Source organism: Molossus molossus, unplaced genomic scaffold, assembly GCF_014108415.1.
Source record: "Molossus molossus isolate mMolMol1 unplaced genomic scaffold, mMolMol1.p scaffold_m16_p_2, whole genome shotgun sequence".
Taxonomy (NCBI): Eukaryota; Metazoa; Chordata; class Mammalia; order Chiroptera; family Molossidae; genus Molossus; species Molossus molossus.
In genome coordinates this window covers 137,922,856-137,944,695 of record NW_023425355.1, presented here as the reverse complement: position 1 = coordinate 137,944,695, position 21,840 = coordinate 137,922,856, and the positions used below count along the sequence as shown (strand labels likewise).

The following is a 21,840-nucleotide window of genomic DNA, read 5'->3' as shown; positions in this document are numbered from 1 at the left end:
TACCAAAAAAAAAAAAAAAAAGACTGCATATCTAGTAGGGTCTATAAGATAGCAAATGCAGCCATGAGAAGGAGAAGCTGTGATTGAACATTACACTTTACTTTGTACTTTCTAGCATTTGTGACAAAAAGAAAACTTGGTAATAACTTACTTCTCATTATCCTAAAAGAAAGAACAGAACTACTCTTCAATGGATTTTGCTAACACTGAAGTCAAAAATTATTCCCCGCTGGCAATCTCATATAACAAGCATCGGATATGATGACATATTAAAAATATCTCCAAAAAAAAGAGGTTGAGATGGTTTCACTTGGCTATTTCTTGTAATAACTTAAAAACTGAAAGCATAACATTAAAAGTTCATTTCTGTAAATTATTTAGTATCATCATACCTGTGGATTTTTTAGTTGTTATTATTATATGTATTCAGAATTGAATCAAGCAATTGTTGTCTCTTTTATTCTCACTTCTTAGAGGCAGTACGGCCCAAAACGCCACCTGTTGTAATCAAATCTCAGCTTAAAACTCAAGAGGTAATACAGTTTTACATTGTACCTAGTAGTTGATGTCTGGAAATTAAGTCAATCTGTGTTAACTATCAGAGATACCATTTCGAATGACTTATAAATACAGGTCTTATCTGTTCTGAAGAAGAGGGATCCAGTACTTGAATAGTTAAGGACCTACAGCTCAGACTTGAGGCAATTCCCTGGCATAAATCATTCTAGACATGCGCATCGGGGATTGGACAGAATGATTGAAGCGATCCAAATTGTGAATTAACACAATAGATTGAGGTTGTAACTCATTTAGTTACCAAGAAACTACAGGTTAGAAGGTTGGAGAGCAGTGATTATTGGACTAGCAGAGGAAGGAAACAAAAATGATGCTGCATTAAATTGTGAGATGATCATAAACAAAAGGTCTAGCCTATAAACATTGCTTAGAAGACCATTTCCAGAGCTTATTTGTTGCATTTCAGGATGAAGAGGAGATCTCTACCAGCCCAGGCGTTTCTGAGTTTGTCAGTGACGCCTTTGATGCCTGTAACTTTGATCAAGAGGATCTGAGGAAGGAAATGGAGCAACTGGTGCTTGATAAAAAGCAAGAGGAGACAACCGTACCAGAAGGTACAAAACAGAACAACTGTTCTATTCCCCAATTCTGAAGTTGATTGTAGAAGGTTGTTATTATGAAGCAGATATACAAAAATATGCTGTAATTTTTGTATCAGAATTGCTTCTCTGTCCACCAGAAGAAGGATTCTAGCACACATGACCAGACCTCACGCCCCTCTGCCCTAAACATGCACAGAAGCATAGAGAGGAGAAAGTGAGACCCAGTGATGTGTCCCAGGCCTCTCAGCCCAAGGACAGGTGGCCAGGAATGGGAGAAAGCAAGCACACCTTTCACAGGGAGACGTTGCCCTCTGGAGCTCTGCTTTAAAAGCTGGTATCCTCCTTGGGTTTATGCTTGTATTTAGAAGTTTCTTTTCCCAGCTGCTGTGTGCCACAAGAGCATTGCTTCTGGAAAGAAGCAGACTGCCTCTAAAAAACTAAAGTAATTTAGGAAAAAAAGTGCAAGGAGAGGAGGGGGTTGCTTTCTTTGACACATCAGGATAAATTACTAGCTTTCTATTGGATGAAAAGCAAAGGCCTGGGCTCATCATCAAATGAAGAGTGTTTCCTAAAGCCTTCTGAGGGTTACAATTTAGGGTGTCAGCTGTTGCCATAGGTTGTGCAGAGAACACTAGTCAGAAAACTGGCCAGCCTCCCAGAGGCTAGCTGCTAGCTGCTCCAAAGAGCTGTTCTTTCTCTAAAGCCGTGCCCTAGTTATAATTTGGGCCACTTAATATTCTTTTCTGTAGTTGTTGTCTTGGAGCACCACTACCTCCACCCCCACCAGCTAAATTGTAAGTTCCTCAAGGGTAGTTACACCTTGTTTGGTTGTCCCCCATAGTACCTAACATGGAGCCTGGCACCCAGAAGCAATTAATAAATATTTCTGAAATTAATCAGTTGTTATGCAGCACACTGTCTTTTCCCTTGAGGTCACTGCTGCAAAAAAATGGAAACATTTGGTTATTGTTTTCTCTATAGGCTTTAGTTTTTAAATAGCCAATTTTTTTGTTTTCTTACCATTTTATAACACTACATAGCAGTTGCCTTATCCTTTACATACATACGCGTATATGTACACACACACAGGTATATTGAGTGTCCAAGTGGAATGTTGCAGCTCTAAATCTCAACACGGAAGACCAGTGCAAGAGCTCAGATGGAGCTCATGTGAGGGGCCAGATTTCAGCAAGAGACCGCCCGACTTCCAGTCCTGGTGTCTCTTATCAGTCTAGGGAGACTACTGCTAAAGTGGTTAAGCACAGACTGGAATCTGCAGATCTGATTCCTTCTGTATATCTTACTGTCAAGCTTTGTGCTCTTGGGCAAATCCCTTAACCTCTCTCAGCCTCGATTTCCCCATCTGTAAAATGTGTATAATAGTGGGATCTAGTCCATGGATTTTTCTAAGGATGAAAAAAGTGATGTGTAGAGAGTGGTTAGTACAGTGCCTGGCTTAGTAAATGCTCAAGAAATGTTTGATGTTTTTGCTATCATTATTATAATGTTGGTGGTAAAAATTAATTTGCAACCAAATATTAATTAACAATTATCCAGTTAAGTTGAAGGAAAAGCAGAGGCCTAGGTAAAGCGAAATACCACCCCAAATTTACTGACATCTGATACCTTTGGTTCTACATTTAACAAATTTATCTTTCTAATCATACTTCTCTTGGTTACTGTTAAAATTTGTTCAGTTTTTCTTAGCACACATAGTGAGGAAGCCTGACACGTTCAAAATGACCATGGCAAGGACTTACATAGGTAGTTATAGTTGACTGAACTGTTAAAGCCAGCATGATGAATTCAGAAAGAATCTTTTCTTTTTCATCTGTTTCTTTTAGAGGATTCTACAGATTGGGAAAAAGAACTACAGCAGGAACTTCAAGAATATGAAGTGGTGGCAGAATCAGAGAAACGAGATGAAAACTGGGATAAGGAAATAGAGAAATTACTGCAGGAGGAAAATTAACTATTTACTGAAATAAAAGAAAAGTCCTTAACATTCTGTAACTGACATTAAATTCTAGATGATAACACTTGCTAAATCAAAAGACACAAAAGAGTATAACTTTATGAAACTCAAAATTATTCCTTTTTCATTTTGAAACTTGCCTCTTTAAAAATATATAGAACAGTTATTCTAATAATCAAAAAGGGATGTTTTATGTAATATTTCTTTAATATAAATCTAGTTAGAAATGTTCTTTATAGTCAGTATGGATATCTTAGCCACAGAAACACAAGTAAAATTTTAGAGTTCTGTTTTCCGTGAGGTCAAAAATATATTCTTCAATTGTGGTTTTCTAAGTATTTGTATTTCTTGTTGCACTTTCGTTGATACATGTATATTAAAAGTATTTAATGGATTGATAACTATCAAAATGACCAAACTGTACCAAAGAACTTAAGAGGAAGCACTTTTGGAACTGTTTTCTTGGTATTTTCTATAATTCCATCTGGAAGCCAAAAGATAAAATAATCGTGTTGATTTTAATGGTATAAACATCACACAATTTGCTCTGGCCTGTGTGGTTCAGTTGGTTGGGTGTCATCCCGTGTACAAAAATGTTTCCCATTCAATTGCCCATCAGGTCACATGCCTGGGTTGCAGGCTCAATCTCCAGTAGGAGGCGTGCAGGAGGCAGCTGATCGATGTTCATATTTATGTTTCTCTCCCTCTCCCGTCCTCCCTCTCTAAAAATCAATTTTTAAAAAATATTAAAAAAAAAAAATCACACACTCAGCTGGTGTGGCTCAGTGGTTGAGCGTTGACCCCATGCACCAAGAGGTCACCAGTTTGATTCCCAATGAGGGCACATGCCCAGGTTGTGGGCCCAATCCCCGGTGGTGGACAGGCAGGAGGCGGCCAATCGATGTTCTCTCTCATCGATGTTTCTAGCTCTCTCTCTCTCTCTCTTCCTCTCTCTCTCAAATCAATTAAAAAAAAATCACTCAATTTGACATTGAGAAGTACCATGCAAAAATATTTTCTCTGGGGCCTTTTCTTTCACATTTGTTCTTAACTATACTACATTTAGTAATGCTGTTTTCCTAAATTTCGCTTGGCTTTTGTAAAAGGCAGGCTTCTCCTCCTTTTTATATTAATGACCATCAAAAGCTTGTTCACCTTAAAGTCCCGTGTTCTTATTTAAATTGTCACCACATATAAATAGCTTTGTCTTAATTAAACTGTCCTTAAAAATTGTATTCCTCTGAGAACAACTTTACGGAACATTGATCAGTCCTACTTGCCTTCTGCTATTCCGAAATAACAGGGTGGCTTAACTTCCAAGGCATTTGCTTCCTGAACCTTTCACATTTTTCAAGGAGCCTTTATTTCATAAAAGGGGATAGAATTATTATAAGAAAAATGTACATATTTTAATTCTTGACCCCATGAAAATTAATCTGCAGTCCTCTGAGAAAAGTATAGTCAACAAGAGAACTGAATGTGGGTCCAAGCATTCATTACTCTTAGGTTTATGGTTTGGGATACACACGTGTGAATGAGCCAGACTGTCCTCAGCTGGGATGGCTTGGATTGTAGCAATAAACTCACATACTCATGAAACCACCCACCCCGTTATCAAGAGATTTCCACTGTGGTGCCACAATTGCTGATTACTGAATTTGGGTTCGCAGATGATGACTGGCAACTTCTGAAATAATCCTATTAAAGGGAAAGGTTTGTTTATTTGTTTAAACGGAATTTGCTGGAGGGAAAGAAACATGTTAAATGTTTTTAAGTTGCTAAAAATCCTAGATGTAAGCGGATCAGGATATGACAGTGCTTAACTCTTAGTATAGGCACTAAAATTCTTTCTGATGAACCTAAAATGGCAATAGAAGTGTTATTGTTAGTATTGGTTTTACATGATACTGCATTTAAAAACAACCTAATTGTGCCCTGGCCGGTTTGGCTCAGCGGTTAGAGTGCCGGCCTGCAGTCTAGAGAGACCCGGGTTCAGTTCCCGTTAAGGGCACATATCTGGGTTGCAGTTTGTCCCCAGCCCTGGTTGGTCGTGCGGGTGGGGCCACTCGGTGTGTCCCTTTCACATCAATGTATCTCTCCCTCTTTCCCTCCCACTATATGAACAAAAAATGGAAAAATGTCCTTGGGTGATAAAAAAAATAAAAACAACCTAATTGTGCATTGCCCTATGAAAAATAAAAGGATAGCCCTGGCCAGTTTGGCTTAGCGGTTGGAGCATCGGCCTGCGGACCAGAGTCCCAGGTTCGGTTCCCGCTAGGGGCACATACCCAAAAAAAAAGATAAAATAAGACTTTATACACAGCATAAAAATAGAATAGTTATGCTATATTTTTATAGATTCATCAAGGGGTAAAATGTTCTGCTTTTATAAATTATACAGGCAACCAAAATGTTATTCCTTTAAAGGGCAAAATAGCCCTGGCCGGTTTGGCTCGGCAGTTAGAGCGTCAGCCTGTGGTCCAGAGAGACCCAGGTTCAGTTCCCACTAAAGGCATGTACCTCGGTTGCAGTTTGTCCCTGGCCCTGGTTGGTCGTGTGGGTGGCAGCCACTCAATGTGTCCCTTTCACGTCGATGTTTCTCTCTCTCACTTCCTCTCCCTCCCACTCTAGCTGAACAAAAAATGGAAAAATGTCCTCGGGTGAGGATAAAAAATAAAATAAAATAAAGGGCAAAATAATTTGTAGCCATGTTTGGTGGAAAACTTCTAAGTATTACAGGCCTGGAGCTTAGCCAACAAGGTACACTGAGCATAAACACACGTAAGCTTCAAAGAATGTTCAAATACGAATATGCTTCATCACCTAAGGGTGTTACCCTCCTCACTGCTGGCTCAGAAACCAATATGAGCGGCCTGTCCTTGGAGTTTGTCTTGGGCCGCGCCCCACACCTACTGGCCCAGACTCCATGTTACCAAGACCCCCGCAGGTTCAAATGAACTTTAGGGGGCAAGATGTGCTGGACAAAGGTACTGATGCAGCCGCAGATCCTGGTGCTTTTTGCTTTTTACCCAACCACGGGCATCCTTGGTTAACAGAGTCTTGCTCGTTACAAGTGCCTCCTCTGCTGTTCCAGTCGGTACCCACTACGCACTTCCCTTTCCACATTGCCAAATTAAGAGGAACCAAGTTCCCTGGGGGAATACAAATAATCCTGTGAAATCAGATGTTTATAATGTCACACATTTCAAAGGAAAATGATGACACTATGAAGCAGAGAGACGAGGCAGGCTCTCAGAAACATTTTATACTTTTGAGACCTCTGAGCTGCTCGAGTGACATCTGAGGGCTAACGTGCCCTGAAGGCTGTAAAGGATGGGTGGCCTGTGTGGCATATTTATGCACATGAAATCAACAAATAGTTGAAAGGTAGTAGAGCATCAAACAGTCATTAAAGCCTGCTTTAGGTACACGAAGCAATATTCTACAAGAAATAACAATATTCATTTATTTACGGTTACCGCAGTTTGTGGCAAGCATGTCAAATCCTCGGCTGACATGGCCAGCCTTAGCAGGGGGTTGTGCTCTGCTGAGAACATGGTTACAATGTCAGAATCTCCTTATACTCAAAAGTGGGAAATCTTATAAAAAGTGGGAAATCTCAATTTGTAATCTGAAATGTTAAACTAAAGGAGAGCCCAGGCTGGTGTGCCTCAGTGGTTGAGCATCGATCCATGCACCAAGAAGTCACCGGTTCGATTCCCAATCAGGGCACATGCCCTGGTTGTGGGCCTGATCCCCAGTGGGGGGGCATGCAGGAGGCGGCCAGTCGATGTTCTCTCTCATTGATATTTCTATCTCCCTCTCCCTTCCTCTCTCAAATCAATAAAGAAAAAATATTAAAAATAAATAAACTAAAGGAGATGAAGCAGCGGTTATACTTGTATTCACAGAGCTTTCAGATGTTCTATAACCAAGGTGGTTTTTCATAATCAAAATAGTGTTAGAAATAGGATCTTTAGATATTAAAGATTTACCAAAAGAAAATATGATTACCGGCCCTGGCCGGTGTGGTTCATTTTGGTGGAGAGTTGTCCTGTTCACTGAAAGGTCGCCAGTTTGATTCCGGGTCAGGGCGCATGCCTGGGTTGTGGGCATGCAGGAGGCAGCCGATTGCAGCTGATGGATGTTTCTGTCCCTCTCCCTCTCTAAAATCAATAAAAACATATTTTTTAGAAAAATAACGAAAGCATGATTACATTCAACTTGCAATATTTTATTTGCCTTCTGACTACTTTGCTGTAAAAACCAGGACTCTGAATGTTCTGTAATTTAAATAATTTGATATGGTTACTCTTTCTGGTAATAGATTTTTTTTCTCCATTTTTAAGTAAACATTTTTCAACTATAAAAATTGGGTGAATTTAATTTTAGCAAATTTTATTTTTGTCTTTAAAAAATGTAAGTGGTAGAAATTTTGATATAGTTTATATAATCAGTTTTATTCAGGAGAAAACAGGCCATTTTAATGAAGGATTACTTCTATAGCCTATATTGATAAGAAAAATTATAAAATGCATGTTACGGTACCCCAAAATGATGACAAATATATATTCATCAACCTTTAATCACATGCAGTTCTATATTTCTTGCAAATCATCAAATTATCTGGTCTTCACACTAAGGGATTTGTTTAGATAAAGGCATTTATGATTTTAGTTGTTAAACTATGATTTTTTACAACATTTATTCAGTGCATCTTGATTTATTTCCAATATGGAAAACTATGTTATATTTATTCTGAATAAACAAACTTCACTTTTAGTAGTAAGATATGTTATGGTTTCTCCTGAATGACTAAAAATTCTATTCTGGTAAAGAAGGCCTGCAAGTATTTCAAAGTTATCTGGTATCTAAGCTCCTATTGTTAGAATTAAAACTGCCTCGAGATAGTGTTAAATCTTAAGAACACATTACCTTCATTGTAGACTTCTACTCAAATGCATTGGGTTGTCCATAATAATAGGTCATTCTAACCCACAGTCAGAAAGTAGGTCTTTTACTCAGACTTATCGTAGGATTGTTCCCTCCAGCAGTGATGATGTACAGGGGTGGGCAAAAGTAGGTTTATAGTTGTAATACAAATAATACAATAATTAATAATAATACAAGAATAAACTTTCATGTATTCACAACTGTAAACCTACTTTTGGCCACCCCATATATTGATCTATCTCATTCTTTTCTGATAACCATGATGAACACTGACTATTCTTTCTGCTGACTAGAGCTAAAACTCAACAAGATCCTATAAGGTTAACCAGATCCTATAAGAATTAAGCCTGTTCAGCCCTGGCCAATTTGGCTCAGCGGTTAGAGCGTCGGCCTGTGGTCCGGAGAGACCCGGGTTCGGTTCCCACTAAGGGCACGTACTTCGGTTGCAGTTTGTCCCTGGCCCTGGTTGGTCGTGCGGGTGGCAGCCACTCGATGTGTCCCTTCACGTCGATGTTTCTCACTCTCTCTCCCTTCCTCTCTCTCCCTCCCACTCTATCTGTACAAAAAATGGAAAAATATCCGCGGGTGAGGATAAAAAAAAAAAAGAAAGAATTAAGCCTGTTCTCAATAAAGTTGGGGAAAAAATTAAGCCTGTGAACTAGTAAGTAGAGATAATAGTTCAATTCGTCATAGTGGAGAATTTTGGTTACTGCTTGCTAAAGTATCCATATTATAGTCATAGCCACTAAGTGCCCAATATTCTCTGCCATTACTGCACTTAGACACTAATCAGCATCGAACAAAATGACCATATCACTAGACAATTTCAACTTTTTTTTTTTTTTAGTCCTCACCCGAGGACATTTTTCCATTTTTTGTTCAGATAGAGTGGGAGGGAGAGAGAGAGAAACATCGATGTGAAAGGGACACATTGAGTGGTTGCCACCCACATGACCCAACCAAGGCCGGGCACAAACTGCAACCGAGGTACGCGCCCTTAGCAGGAACCGAACCCGGGTCTCTCTGGACTGCAGGCCGACGCTCTAACCGCTGAGCCAAACCGGCCAGGGCGGCAATTTCAACTCTTTCATGGAGATTACTGCAGGGTATAAATAGTATGCCCCTAAATTAGTGTAAAGTGTTCTTTGTTAAGCAATTAACAGAATGCTTGTGAAATTATGGCATGAAAATGGACAACTCAAAACCTGAACAAAACAAAAATAATTTCATAACGAACACGGGATGGACATGTTACTGTCCACATTACTATGCTTTTCTAAACAGGCTAAGCCAGTGAATCTCATGGCCTAGGGCAGTGATCCTGCACTTAAGAACCCCACCTGGGAGCTTTAAAACTGCTGAAGCCCAAGCCCCACCCCCGAGGGACTAACTGGTCCGGAGTTTAGCTCTGAGTTTAAGATATTTTAATATGCCTGGCCGGCGTGGCTCAGTGGTTGAGTGAAGACCCATGCACCAAGAGGTCGCAGGTTTGATTCCTGGTCAGGGCACATGCCCAGGTTGTGGGCCCAATCACCAGTAGGGGCATGTAGCAGGCGGCCAATCGATGTTCTCTCTCATCGAAGTTTCTATCTTTCCCTCTCCCTTCCTCTCTCTCTAAAATCTAAAAATCAATAAAGAAGAAAAATTAAAAGAAAGAAAAGGTGGAAACTATTTACATGCCCTACACCAGAATCTTGATTTGAAGAATGATGGCTCATCCATACAATGGAATTACATGCAACTATTTCAAATGATGGATTTCACACCCACCAGACTGTCAAAAATGTAAGTCTGAAAATGTCAAGAGTTGGTGAGCATGTGAAACAATAGGAACTTTGATATTCTGCTGGTAAGAGTATACAGTGATACAATCTTCAGGGGGAAAAAGCAAACAGTGGCATTACTTAAATGAAAAGTTGAATATACACTTCTCTTTGACAGCAATTCCTCTCCTAGGGAGTATAAAATTATATAACTATGAAGAATATTGCCATTATATAGTTAAATGGAAAAACATACACCTATGTGCAATTAGGTGACATGTGCAAAAACGTCCATAATAGTGTTCTAGTGGCCACAGGCACATGACAGCTCCAATGAATCCATAAATCTCACAAATATGTCGACCAAGAAAAGCAAAACCCAAGTGAACAGTGACTTGACCTATAAATAAAATGAAAAGAGGCAGCTAGCACACAAGTCATAGATTACAGAAACAAAACAAAAGAAGGGAAAGAGGCTCTATGAACATTTCTGAAGAACAACAATAAAAAAATCACAGTTATGATATATGTCTAACAAAAATAAACTTAAAAAAAAAACCCACAACTACTTAAAAAGAAAAAAAGACAAGATATATTATCACAAATGCCAACACCAACGCTTAACCCTGAGTTTCCTCACAAAAACTTCTGGTGAAAAATAAAACTTTTGTTGTTTTTAAAACGCAAAAACTAGTGTGCTGCTAGTGGAGAGACAATTGACAGGTAAATGCCACTCCTAGTACACTGAGGGTGAAATTAAACCCAGCTCAGGGGCTTGTGACAGCTCTTTTAATCAACTCAGTAAAGAAAAACCTCAATTTTTGAAACAATAGGTTTAAAAGAAACCTAAGGCTTTTAACTTGAAAATATATTGCGTGCAGAGCAACTCTTGCTATGCAAATGAGAGCTGAGTCATCGCCCTGGAGATTCGTGCGGCGGCTGAAGCCTCGCTGAAGCCTGCTCGGCAGGGAACGGTCAGGTCCCTGGTCCACCCGGGATCCTGATTCAGTCTGTTTTTTTCTTGGAGGCTCTGAGTGTGATTCCCTTGGGATAAAGGATTATGTTGACCGTTTAAGAAAATGATGTCCTCCCGGCTGGTGTGGCTCAGTGGTTGAGTGTTGACCCCTGCACCAAGAGGTCAGCAGTTCGGTTCCTGGTCAGGGCACATGCCCAGGTTGTGGGCCCAATACCCAGCGGGGGGCATGCAGGAGGTGGCACCAATGATGTTCTCTCTCACTGATGTTTCTGTCCCTCTCTCCCTCTCCCTTCCTCTCTCTCTCTCTAAAGCCAATAAAGAAAAATTAAAAAAGAAAAAAGAAAAAAAGAATGATGTTGGAGCTCTGTATTTGACATGAGAGAAAGTTTACGATATAATGTTAAATGAAATATAAAAGGCAAATTACAAAAATATATTTAATACGTCTACACGTTTTCTTTCCAAAATGCATGTGTATGTGTGTGTTGGCGTGTATATGCATAGAAAAATGCTTACACCAAAATGTTATCGGTAGCTGTCTTTAAAAAAAAAATTTTTTTTTTAAATCCCATGACCATTGTTTACTATAAAGGTGAACTCTAATGCGCTTATCGGTAGGATTTCTGGTAGTGAGCACCGGCACCAGGACCTCTAAACTTTTTGGATTCGCAGCGACCGGCATCAGCTACCAGCAGGGTCGGGTCATACTGGATGAAGATGTCTTTGATCTCCTTGGAAGCCTCATCTACATCTGATGGGAAGGACCCACTCTCGCCCACATTTATGGTAATAGGCCACTAGGGCTTTCGCGATGGTCTGACAGATTGCATAAAATGCTTAGGTGGCCACGTGACCACCACCCTTCACGCGGACTTGGATGTCCACGCCAGCAAATCGCTGCTTACCCAGAAGTGGAGCAGGTTCCAGTAGCTTGTATCGCAGCATGCGCAGCTCGATCTACTCCAGGGGCCTTCGGTTAACCTTGATGAGGGTGTTGTCCCGTTTGCAGTTCGCCACCGCTGTGGCTGTCTTCTTGCGCGGCCGAACATCTGCATGGACTGCAGAGGACCCCGTGGATGGCATGACTGCAGGCGTACACCAGAGATCCTCACAGAGCAGCGTCGACACCGGAAAAGCTTTAAAAATTATTTTTGTCTGTTTTCAGAAATTTCTGTGCTTCGCATAGTAAGAAAAAAAAGAAAAGAATGATTTCATAACAAGCAAAAACAATAAGAAAAAGAAATTAGAAGGGAAAATAGAAGTACTAGACAAAGAATCAAGGAAGCCAAAATGATTTTTTAAAGGATTTGATCAAGGGAGCCCTGGCCGGTTCGGCTCAGTGCTTAGACCATCAGCCTGGGGACTGAGGGGTCCTGGGTTCGATTTCCAGTGAAGGGCATGTACCTGGGTTGCAGGTTCAATCCCTGGCCTTGGTGGGGATCCTGCAGGAGGGATGTTTCTCTCTCTCTATCCTTCCTTCCCCTCCACTGTATCTGAAAACCAATGGGAAAATATACTCAGGTGAGGATTAACAAAAAAATAAAAATAAAATAAAATAAAATATTTGATCAAGGGAAAAATGGAGGCCTAAATAGTATTAGGAATAAGAAATGGGATATAACTAAAGATGTAAAAGTGTGGTCAACACAGCTAGCTTCCTATCCAGTGTCATTTCTCTTCTTCCCTACTAACTGTCTATATTATTAGAGGCAGCAATGTGGAAGAGTAAAACTACATTTCCTAGTGTTCCTAGCAGGTGAGAATGAACAGTGAGGAGTAAGTAAAAGTCTTTGGGGGAACTTCCAGGAATGCTGAGCCAGCCTCCATCGTTTTTCTTTCCTATTCCCTGGAACATGGATGTGATGGCTGGAGCTGCGGGTACCTTTTTGAGACCAAGAAAAGTCAAAGAATCACAGAGACCTCAATCCTAGTTGAGCCTAGCTGAGGCTCTATGAACTCTTGAATTAAAAGATATTTGTGTGGGCCCTGGCCAGTTTGGCTCAGCGGTTGGAGTCTCGGCCTGCGGACCAGAGTCCTGGGTTCAGTTCCCGCTAGGGGCACATAACAACAACAACAAAAAGATATTTGTGTTTTGTGTTTTTTTTTCCTTTATTATTGATGTTAGAGAGAGAGGAATGGAGAGGGAGAGAAAGATAGAAGCATTCATGAGAGAGAACATTGATTGGCCGTCTCCCACATGCCCCCCACTGGGGATTGGACCAACAACCTGGGCATGTGCCCTAACTGCGAATTGAACCAGTGACCTCTTGGTGCATGGGTTGAAGCTAAACCACTGAGCCACACCGGCCAGGCTCTATACACTTATTATCCATTTATTTTCCAGAGTCTCCACTAGAAATGTTATTCCCCTTTCAGTACATTCCAACACCTCAGGTTATTTAGTAATTTTATCTCATTTTATATCAAATTTTATCTGTGATAATAACTTATTTTTTTTCTTTTGACAGGATATGACTGATACACCACTTGTAAACAGTTATTCATTAACTGTTTTATTGCTTTTTGTATGTATGAAATATTTCATTCTGATATTTTCATTTTACCATTTTAATTAGCCACAAAAATTATGAGTAGCTAGGAATAAACTTGAGAAAAGATGTATACGCAATGTAAGCAGATACTAAAGAACACCTTAAAAATGGAAAGATAGCCCTGGCCGGTTTGGCTCAGCGGTTAGAGCGTCGGCCTGCGGTCCGGAGAGACCCGGGTTCGGTTCCCGCTAAGGGCACGTACTTCGGTTGCAGTTTGTCCCCGGCCCTGGTTGGTCGTGTGGGTGGCAGCCACTCGATGTGTCCCTTCACATCGATGTTTCTCTCTCTCTCTCCCTTCCTCCCTCTCCCTCCCACTCTATCTGTACAAAAAATGGAAAAATATCCTCGGGTGAGGATAAAAAAAAAAAAAAAAAATGGAAAGATATACTATATTTATGGATGGGAAGGCAAATATTCCTAAAGAAGCCAATCTTCTCCAAATTAGATCTTGGAAGGGTGTCTGGAATCTGTATATTATCATCTAAGAGAATTTGAAATTGTGGTTCTTGGATCAACTTTGGAAAACACTGGTAAAGGATAATATTTTAAGTCAGAAATACTTTCTCAAGGAAAATTTGATATTTTATATAGTGATTTTCTTTTTTTTTTATCCTCAACCGAGGACATTTTTTCCACTTTTTGTTCAGATAGAGTGGGAGGGAGAGAGGAAGAGAGAGAAAGAGAGAAACATCGACATGAAAGGGACACATCGAGTGGCTGCCACCCGCACGACCAACCAGGGCCGGGGACAAACTGCAACCGAGGTACATGCCCTTAGCGGGAACCGAACCTGGGTCTCTCTGGACCGCAGGCCGACGCTCTAACTGCTGAGCCGGTTAAACCGGCCAGGGCTATTTTCTTCTTTTTTTTTTTTTATCCTCACCCGAGGACATTTTTTTTGTTGTTGTTCAGGTAGAGTGGGAGGGAGAGAGAGGAAGAGAGAAAGAAACATCGATGTGAAAGGGACACATCGAGTGGCTGCCACCCGCACGACCGACCAGGGCCGGGGACAAACCGCAACCAAGGTACATGCCCTTAGCGGGAACCGAACCCGGGTCTCTCGGGACCGCAGGCTGATGCTCTAACCGCTGAGCAAAACCGGCCAGGGCCAGGGCTATTTTCTATACCATTGTCTTTATACATAAATATAGTTTTCATTTCCTTGAACATCTATAATTATAGCCAAGACTTGGGAAAATAAATCAGAACAAAATTCATGAACCAATACTCTGAAGACTGCAATATGTGTATTTGAATGTTTTATTTTTTATTACATTTATTAGGGTGACATTGGTTAATAAAATTATATAAGTTTGAAGTGTACAATTCTATAATACATTATCTGTATATTGCATTGTGTGTTTACCACCCAAAGGCAAATCTCTTTCCATCACCATATATTTGACCCCCTTTACCCTTTAATACCACCCACCCCCTTTCCCTCTGGTAACCACCATACTGTTGTCTGTGTCTATGAGTTTTTGTTTGTCTTGTTTGTTTATTTTTTTAATTTTTAATTTTTTTATTTTTAATCCTCACCGGAGGACATTTTTCAATATTTTGCTCAGATAGAGTGGGAGGGAGAGAGAGAGAGAGAAACATCGACGTGAAAGGGACACATCGAGTGGCTGCCACCCACACGACCCAGCCAGGGCCGGGGACAAACTGCAACCAAGGTACGTGCCCTTAGTGGGAACCAAACCCGGGTCTCTCCGGACCGCAGGCCTAGCTCTAACCGCTGAGCCAAACCAGCCAGGGCTTGTTTGTTTATTTGTTGCTTCCAGTTTTATATCCTGTATATGAGTAAAGTCATGTGGTTCTTGACTTTTTCCATCTGACTTATTTTGCTTAGCATGATATTCTCAAGATATATTCATGTTGTTGCAAATGGCAATATTTCCTCTTTATGGCTGAATATTTAAATTTTTGAAATGTGTGTACTCTCTCCCAAAATTCCATACATGACGAGAGTTTTTACTTGAAGTAACCTCTTCCTGCTGGAGCTGGCACCCCAGGGTGTGCCAATCTAAGAGTACACTCTACAGTCTGCCATCAATATGCCTGAGCAATCTAGGTACAAAGTATAATCATTTTCTAAATCTTTTAGTGTCTGCCAGAAATGTGGAGGTGTATAGCAAATGCTAAAATTGGCCAAATTCCTATAAGGACTGAAATCAGGGTTAGCTCAGAAGGATGATATTGGGTAATCAAATTAAACAATAAGCTCTTTGTTCTATGAAAAGGCAAATACTCCTTTTCACTACCTACAACCCCAATAGTATGCAACAAACATGAAATTCAACTCTTTTGATGAAATAATACTCTTGGCTACTTTAAAAGTTAGTAGGAGCTTTTCTTTCTCTGAAAATACTGAGTTGGACAAGTCACACTAGGGTGGTTAATTTAACTCCTGTTGACCCTTCAAAATATGATTCAGATGTTACCTTAAACCTTCCTTAAAGACCACCACCACCAATAGAAAATAATTCTCAAGAGGTTACTTTGCAATACCTCTGTTTCATGAATTATGTTATGGTCATTGTCCAGTGTTGGCCTGGACTCCCTTATTCTAAATCATGATACACCGGGTGTCTAATAAAGTGCTCAGAATGTAGTAGGTGCTCAGTAAATATTTAATCAATGAATGAAAACTTTCAATTGCCACCACGTTTATCCTGGGATGATCTTGGTCCTGTGGCTGCCTGAGGTCTTCTCAGTGTTGCAGAGGGACATTGCCACCAGGAGACTCTCAAAAAGGTCACATGAGGAGATACTACTTCGGAATTGAGGGTTTTGCCTTCATGTGTATAGACACAGAAAACAGAGTGATCAGTGCATTTTACCTATTCAGAAGTTCTTTTTCTCAATAAGTATGTATTGAGAGCTTTCTCTGAGTTTAGCATTCTGCTGGGCACTAGGAATCCAGGAGTTTCACAGGCACAGTTTCTGCCCTCATTTCCTTTACTACCTGACTGAAGGAAGGAGTCAATTAAGCAATCCCTCACCCTGAAGAGTGGGACTGTCCTTGTATGGAAAGTATGGTGTGCTAGGGATGCATAATAGGCACACCTAAAGCACTCTGGGTGCCAGTGGGCTTCTGAACATAGTTCTAGATTACATCCTCTCCAGAATAAAGCTCTCAGACCTGATCTACAAAGTCAGAATGTCCCATTATTAACAATGAGCAATGGAAGTGTCTCACCAAATGGAAACGTACACATATCTACATCCTTTTCCCACCACTCGCCCCCACCCAGCCCCCTTAGTCAGACCGATGTGGGAGACAGATTATAATGGCAAGGTTGGCTCAACCGGTGTGGTTCAGTGGATTGAGTTTCGTCCTATGGGTGGAGAGGTCCCAGTTCAATTCCCGGTCACGTAACATGCCCAGGTTGCAGGCTAGATCCCCAGTGTGGGCCGTGCAGGAGGCAGCCAATCAATGTTTCTTTCTCACATTGATGTTTCCATCTCTCCCTCCCTTCCTCTCTCTCTAAAAAATCAATAAAAACATAATAAGTACATAAATACATAAATAAAATGGCAATATTGTTTGGCGAGTAAGAAATAAAAACAATTCTCTCTGTTCAAAGGCATTAGGTTAGGAGGGCAGGACCTCCACCCCCACACTAGGGATAACCTTGAGAAAAGGGCCATAATTTTTGAAATTCTCTCTCTTTTTTTTTAATTTTTATTGATTTTTAGACAACGATAATAAGATATACTACTTCTTTAGATTTGTTATTACCTGTGATCATATTATAGAGTATGACAAGGTCTGTAATTTACTGTCAGCAGACAGTGTAGTAGTAGTAGTAGTAGTAGTAGTAGTAGTAGTAGTAGTTTCTTTCTGTGTGTGTGTGTGTGTGTGTGTGTGTGTGTGTGTGTTAAATTGAGGGCTGGCAATGACCCTGCTCAGGACTTCACATGCATGCCAGGGGTGGTCAGCTATATTAATCAGAGAGTCCATATTCCAGCTACTATAAATGCTTCTGTTAGCCATAGCTCAATCAACAGCAGACACTTTACTAAGTAGAAAAATGAAATTTAGAAATGGGATTTCATTGGTGAAACGAGTAGTTTGTTAGCCAGTATAATAGGTGTCAGAAGCGGGCTCACATTGGTGATATTCAAGATATGTGCATTGTTTAAAATCTGTGACCCTCTCCTCACCCTTGCACTGACAGGGTATAAGAACCTAGCAGGTCGAAAAACAAAACAAAAAAGAACTTAGCAGGTCTGAAGCCTCGTCCCTTAAAGATGATACTACAGGCTAAACCTCTGTCTGTCCTGTATCTAGCTATGAACTCTGAGGGTTCCAAGTTTCCTGATATGAGCTACAGGCCAACAGAATCTTGCTTCTCTAACAGTGGTGAGTCCACCTGCCTGAGGGCCTTGCATTTCCTGGAAAATGATAGAGTTGGGGACATCACCGAGTTTACTGTTCAGAACTGTTTTGTGCCTCAGGCTCATGGCTGTTTAATAAATATCTGAATAAATGGGCTCCTTTTCAGGTTCTATTCATAGCCCTCATGGAGCCTGGGGAGAAATAACTCCTACCCTTTGTGGAGCTGTTTTCCTTGTGACCTTCACTTTCCTTTTATGTGCAATTGTTAACAGACAATAATTCCTTGAGCAAAAGTGAGAATAATTAATGCAAACAGAACATGTGCCCTTAAAAGACTTGATAGGCCTTCAAGACCTAAAATATCACCCTGACAATGAATCCCAGCAGAGATAAGCAAAGTGCTTTACATGGCCTTGACAGTAGCCTCTTTGAGGCACTTAAGATAAAAATCTAAACAAAGAATGGGTTTATCAAAAATCAGGTTAGTCTGACCCAAGGAAGAAGAGTGACCCAAAACCTAGACAGCTAGGTAGAAACTATTCTTTTTTTGTTTGTTTTTAATATGTTTTTTGTTTTTAAAAGATGTTTTTATTGATTTTTTTTTTTAGGGAGAGAGATAGAAACATCAATCGGCTGCCTCCAGGCATGTGCCTTGACCGGGAATCAAATCAGGACCTCTCAGTCCTGGGATGACGCTCAATCTACTGAGCCACGTGGGCGAGGCAGAGACAATTCTTTCTCTCATCTGCATTTGAAACTACACAGCACTTCTGCTGTGTTATATTCCATAGAAGCCAATCACTAAGCCTGGCCCACCCACATTCAAGAAAGGAATCAGCTCTGGCCGGTTTGGCTCAGCGGTTAGAGCGTTGGCCTGCGGTCCGGAGAGACCCGGGTTCGGTTCCGCTAAGGGCATGTACCTCGGTTGCAGTTTGTCCCCGGCCCTGGTTGGGTTGTGTGGGTGGCAGCCACTCAATGTGTCCCTTTAACATAGATGTTTCTCTCTCTCTCTCCCTTCCACTCTATCTGAACAAAAAATGGAAAAATGTCCTCTGGTGAGGATTAAAAAAGAAGAGAGGAATCAGACTCCACCTTTTGAAGGGAGGCTCATCAAATAACTTGTGGGCAGATTTAAAAAGCACCATGGCCCTGGCCGGTTTGGCTCAGCGGTTAGAGCGTCCACCTGCGGTCCGAAGAGACCCGGGTTCGGTTCCCGCTAAGGGCACGTACTTCGGTTGCAGTTTGTCCCCGGCCCTGGTTGGTCGTGCGGGTGGCAGCCACTCGATGTGTCCCTTTCACATCGATGTTTCCCTCTCTCTCTCCCTCCCACTCTATCTGTACAAAAAATGGAAAAATGTCCTCGGGTGAGGATAAAAAAAATAAATAAATAAATAAAATAAAAAGCACCATGGTCTACATTGAAGATGTTATAAGAAACAGATCTCTAAAATTAATATTTCTCTCACGAGCAGTAACAGCTATGTTTCTCTTGAGCAACCAGTTTGTTTTTATTTTGTGATGTTATGAATCATTTTAAAAATTGTGTTTTTCTCTTTTCTCAGCTGTCAAGAAGCTCAAAATAAAAATTTGGCTTACCTCCAGCTTGTGTACAAGACCTTAAGGCATGTGTTTTATACATTCAACTCACTTATGACTTCATCTTATTTTTCCTATACTTTCACTTCCACTTCTCTCCTCTCTCTCTCCGCATGACATGCTCTCTCTACATATATCTATGTATCTACACACCACACACATAGGTCATGGCATATTATGCATATCTGTACAAGTCACTGAACCAATTTGAAAAAAAAATGTATAAATAAATACAATGAAATATTTTTCACTTATCTTAAAATAATTTTTTTTTCTTTATTGATTTTAGAGAGAGGAAGGGAGGGGGAGAGAGAGATAGAAACATCAATGACAGAGAAAATCGATTGGTTGCCTCCTGCATGCCCCCACTGGGGATTTGGCAACCTGGACATGTGTCCTGACCAGGAATCAAACCAGCAACATCTTGGTGCATGGGTCGACGCTTAACCACTGAGCCACAGCGGCTGGGCTATTTTTCATTTATCTTATAACTTCAGGTTACTTGCAGAATTTGTTTTCTTTTTCCTTTTTTTAATTTAATTTAATTTATTTTTTTTGGTACATGCCCCTCGTGGGAACCGAACCCGGGTCTCTCCGGTTCGCAGGCCGACGCTCCAAACGCTGAGCCAAACCGGCCAAGGCTCTTTTGTTTTCTTAATAAAGATAACTATTTCCCTGGCCGGTTTTGCTCAGCGGTTAGAGCATCGGCCTGCAGACCAAGGAGTTGTAGGCTCGATTCCCAGTTAGGGGCACATAGCTGGGTTGCAGGTTTGATCCCCAGCCCTGGTCCAGGTCTTGGGGGAGGCAACCAATTCATGTATCTCTCCCACACCTATGTTTCTCTCTCTCTCTTCTCTCTCCCTCCCTTCCTTCCATTTTATCTATAAATCAATGGAAAGGACTAAAAAAAAGATATTAATTTTTTTGTTCCATGCATACTTATACTCAAACAATATGGAAAATCATGAAGTAAAAATATTCTCAAATCTCACCACCCAGGGAAAACACTATTAACATTTTGGTCAATATTCTTCTAAATATCTTTTTATAAACATGCAGGCAATTCTATATAAATGGAATTAAAAAAATTCAGAATGTCTTTTTAATATAAAGAATTATATAAAAAGTTACAAAGATGCATTTATGAATAACTCGTTTTTCTAAAAATTTTTTTCTTTCTTTATTGATTTTAGAAAGAGAAAGAGAGAAGGAGAAAGAGAAACATCGATGAGGGAGAACATCAATTGGCTGCCTCCTGCATGTTTCCCACTGGGGATCAGGCCTATAACCTGGGCATGTGTCCTGACTGGGAATTGTTTTTGTGTGTTTTTTTTTTTTGTTTGTTTGTTTTTTTATTTATCCTCACCCAAGGATATTCTTCCATTTTTTGTACAGATAGAGTAGGAGGGAGAGAAAGGAAGGGAGAGAGAGAGAAACATCGACGTGAAGGGACACATCGAGTGGCTGCCACCCGCACGACCAACCAGGGCCGGGGACAAACTGCAACCGAGGTACGCGCCCTTAGCGGGAACCGAACCCGGGACTCTCCGGTCCACGGGCTGACACTCTAACTGCTGAGTCAAACCGGCCAGGGCTGAATAACTCTTATAAGAAGTAAATTATAGCCCTGGCTGGTTTGGCTCAGCGGTTGGAACATCGTCCTGCGGACCAGAGATTCCTGGGTTCGATTCCCGCTAGGGGCCCTTCCAAAAAAAAAAGTTGGCTCAGCAGTTAGAGTGTCAGCCCGTGGACCGGAGAGTCCCGGGTTCGGTTCCTGCTAAGGGCACATACCTTGGTTGCAGTTTGTCCCCAGCCCCGGTTGGGGTTGTGTGGGTGGCAACCACTCAATGTGTCTCTCTCTCACATTGATGTTTCTCTCTCTTTCTTCCTCCCTCTTTCCCTCCCACTCCTCCTGCACTATCTGAAGATGAATGCAAAAAAAAAAAAAAAAAAAAGAGGAAGTAAACTATAGTTGCCTTGGAGACAGAGCCTCTTTCACAGAAGTTTTACCAATACTCCAGAGTGCAATGTCTGAAAAAAGAAATTCCAAGATCCGAGAGGTGGACATTAGTTAAGAGTGATGAGGAAATGTCAAGGTCGCTGTGTATGCTGGCAAACTCAGTCTCAACATCTCTGGGAAAAGAGCCCCCAAGAGAGTCCAGCTGCAGAAAATAACGTCACAACAAAGGACTGATTTATTCAGTACAATAAAAACTAGAGGAACAGCCCGGCTGGTGTGGCTCAGTGGTTGAGCGACGACCCATGCACCAAGAGGTCGCTGGTTCCATTCCCGGTCAGGGCACATGCCCAGGTTGTGGGCCAAATCCCCAGTGGGGGGCTTGCAGAAGGCCGCCAATTGATGTTCTCTCACATCGATGTTTCTATCTCTCTCTCCCTCTCCCTTCCTCTCTCTCTCAAATCAATAAAAATAAAAAATAAAAAAAAAAGACACCAGCTATGTATAGTATTCCCCATCTCTGGTATTGATTGCTTCATAAACCTGCTGCAGAAACTGGTTGATAGTCATGCGCGCCATGGTGGCACCCACCGCCAGGCTAAATG

The 21,840-nt window shown here is 41.1% G+C and overlaps 1 protein-coding gene and 1 pseudogene across 2 annotated transcripts in view; one reads left to right on the top strand and one right to left on the bottom strand.

Moving 5' to 3' along the window:
• The window catches only part of SYAP1 (synapse associated protein 1), a 31,430-nt gene extending 27,793 nt beyond the window's left edge, over positions 1-3,637 (top strand). For both annotated transcript variants that reach the window (XM_036270232.1, XM_036270233.1), the window contains exons 7-9: positions 475-533; positions 983-1,130; positions 2,963-3,637. In XM_036270232.1, the coding sequence (XP_036126125.1) occupies positions 475-533; positions 983-1,130; positions 2,963-3,090 (335 nt within the window). In that variant the 3' untranslated portion in view covers positions 3,091-3,637. The remainder of the gene's footprint in view (positions 1-474; positions 534-982; positions 1,131-2,962) is intronic.
• Positions 3,638-11,393: 7,756 nt separating this feature from the next.
• On the bottom strand, positions 11,394-21,814 carry LOC118635555 (annotated as a pseudogene).
• Between the last annotated feature and the right edge of the window lie 26 nt (positions 21,815-21,840).